This window comes from Toxotes jaculatrix, chromosome 2 (genome assembly GCF_017976425.1).
Source record: "Toxotes jaculatrix isolate fToxJac2 chromosome 2, fToxJac2.pri, whole genome shotgun sequence".
NCBI classification, from domain to species: Eukaryota; Metazoa; Chordata; class Actinopteri; family Toxotidae; genus Toxotes; species Toxotes jaculatrix.
The window spans coordinates 3,579,420-3,582,385 of NC_054395.1; the positions used below are offsets into that span (position 1 = coordinate 3,579,420).

Below are 2,966 nucleotides of genomic sequence, written 5' to 3' on the forward strand. Positions count from 1 at the left end.
ACGGTGTAGTATGCACAGCAACCAGGATCATGGGACAAGAGGTGACATCTTTGTCTGAAATCTATGAGACCAGATTAAAGAGAAAAGGACTCAAGATTTTAATAGACCTATCCCATCCAGCAAACTGTCTTTTTAACCCTCTGCCCTCCCACAAAAGACTGAGGAGCATTAGAACTAGAACAACCAGATTCCAGACCAGCACATATCCCAGTGCTGTCCGCCTGCTTAATACTTTAGAACTTGCACTATAGACCAGTTTGTTTTGTTTTTATTATTTTTATACTTCATTTTATTATTTGGTTGTGAGTTAGTATTAGTATCTTAGTATCTTAGCTATTTAAGCTATTTCATCATATAATACTTGAAATTGCACTTCTTTTATTAGGTTTTATAGCTGGTTGTGGACTGGCACTATTATTTTAACATTTTAGTATTCTAGTAATTTTATAATATCTTGAACTTAGAATAGAATCGATCTTTATTGTCATTGTCAAAGGTAGAACGAAATTTAAAGTGCTCTCCAGTCAGTGCATCTTTTTAAAAAAATAATAAAATTAAGAAGAAAAAAAAAAAAAAAAAAAAAAAATATATATATATATATATATATATATATATATATATATATATATAAAACATATAACAACATTAGTAGCATACATAACAGACATGCACACACAGTCATACAAAACAGTATATTGCATATTATTTTTTTGCGGTATTGAGGGTTGTTATTGCGGTTGGATAAAAACTGTGTTTGAGTCTGTTTGTCCTTGCATTTATTGACCTGTACCGTCAGTTCAAACAGGAAGTGACCGGGATGGTGGGTGTCCTTTATAATGTTCTGGGCTTTTTTCAGACAGCGAGAACTGTGTAGTTCTTCATGGTCTCTGTCTATTCCAGGATTCTCTTCTCATTAGGGGGTGAATTAAAGCTGTGGTGCCAGTAAATAGGGCTGACAAGAGTTGTGACCTCTCTAGCACTGATGAAATATGCTGCCCATGATTTTATTTCTAGGATTTATTCTCTTTTAACCACATTGCATTTATTCCATGGTCCATACACTTATTTTTATCGTTGGTGATTTGACTGACATGACAATCATCACAGATACAATGTTCTAAGGAGCGCTACAGCAAGTCCTTTCTGCCTGAGGCCATCAGTCTGTATAATACACATCTAGCCTCCAGAACTGTGCACTGAATTTTGTTTGAATTTTATTTGGGTTCTTAATTTGTACAACACTGTATTGTGTTGTATGTTAAGCAAAAGTCTTTCCCGTTCGTCCAAGCACACAGGGTCTTTCAAGAATCAGCCTGAAGTGAAAAATAATCATTTGTCAGACTTGACAAGATTGAATAAAAAGACAGAATAACTGCAGCAAACTAATGAGTCATGAACCATAACCAGACTCAAGATCCTCTTTACTGTTTCCATAATGAACAGTGACAGTAAAAGGACTGTACATTATTCATCTGTGTTAATACATCAGATGAGTTTGGCTGAACACAACAACCTTCTGAGGTGTTTGGAAATTTCTCTCATTTTCAGTCCGTATATCAGTGGATTAAACAAAGAAGGATAAGCAATTGATTGTAGCGTCATTATTAAACTAGCAGTTTTTGAAAAGTTGGATTCCACTCGAGCTATACTGATATCATATACAGAAAAAAAGGAGAAAGTGATTAAAACCAACAGGTGAGGTAAACAGGTCTCTGCAGCTTTTTTCCTGACTTCTCTACAACTTCGATAGGATATTATAAATATCTTTGTATATGTGAAAATTATGAAGAGCATAGGGAGGATTGCAAAGACCAATAAACCAAACACACCATATATAGTAATAAGTCTTGATCTCACACATTGAAGCTGGTAAATTGAATTGTTGCAAACTATTCCATTTAAAGTAAAGTTACACAGTTTAGCTTCAGCACTCGCTATTGCAGCGACTGAAATATGTAAAGCAGATACAATCCAAGCTAAAAGCAGCAAAATACTCACAGTGGTTTTTCTCATGATAGTTGGATATTGCAGAGGTTTACATATAGACACATACCTGTCATAGGCCATGGCTGACAACAGTAAGAACTCTAAGGTGCCTGAGTAATAAAATAGAAAAAACTGAAAGACACAGGCTGAATATGATATGATCTGTTTCTCTGACAAAAAGTCAGTCAGAAGCTTTGGGTAAATATTAGTGCTGTAAAGGACACAGTTCAGTAGCAAAGCTGCAATGAAAATGTACATCGGCTCATGGAGGTTTCTGTGAATCACGATAAGGAAAATTATAGTACAATTACTGCAGATTATTAGAATATAAACTGTAAATATAATCAGAAAATAAACATATCTGTAATTGTTAACTTCCACATACCCGTTAAGAGATATGTATGTAACATTTAACTCATCATCCATGAATGTTTTCTCAAACTAAATGTTCAGTAATAAAACAGGCAGTTATGTAACCACTGTACATGAATAATGATCCGAAAAACTGAAATCTCACTGTAACAATCTGGAGTGTCATTCATTCACAGATACCAGACCTTGAACTGCATTTGATGAATGTTCACGTCCAAAGTTCAGAAAGTCAGTCTGTGGAGAGTTTTTATTAGGTTGCTTCAGCCTCCATGGATCTAATTAAGCACTCCACCAAAATAAACATGTTAAACTTCATCAAACTCTGGAGGCCTGAAGTCACAGAATTATTTGACCTCTGTCTAATTTGAGCATGTGCCCCAAACGCATTGATTCAGCAACTGATTTAGTTTCAGTCTATTGAAAAATGTACATTTGTTTCAGTCAAATTTTAGTCATTTGATTTCTGGTAGTTTTAGTCCAGTTTTGGTCAGTGACCTGTTCATGTATTTGGTGTAAGGGGTCTGTTTTTTAATTGTTTTGGACGTTTAGATCATGTGGGACTATTGTGTTTTTTTGATTTGTTTGGGCATTGTCAACCCTGCGTAAGT

The 2,966-nt window shown here is 34.8% G+C and overlaps 1 protein-coding gene across 1 annotated transcript; it reads right to left on the reverse strand.

The window, feature by feature from the left end:
* Positions 1–1,485: 1,485 nt before the first annotated feature.
* LOC121191064 (olfactory receptor 13C2-like) lies at positions 1,486–2,412 on the reverse strand. The gene has a single exon (XM_041052128.1). It carries the CDS (start codon positions 2,410–2,412, stop codon positions 1,486–1,488), a length of 927 nt encoding a protein of 308 aa, XP_040908062.1.
* Positions 2,413–2,966: the final 554 nt, after the last annotated feature.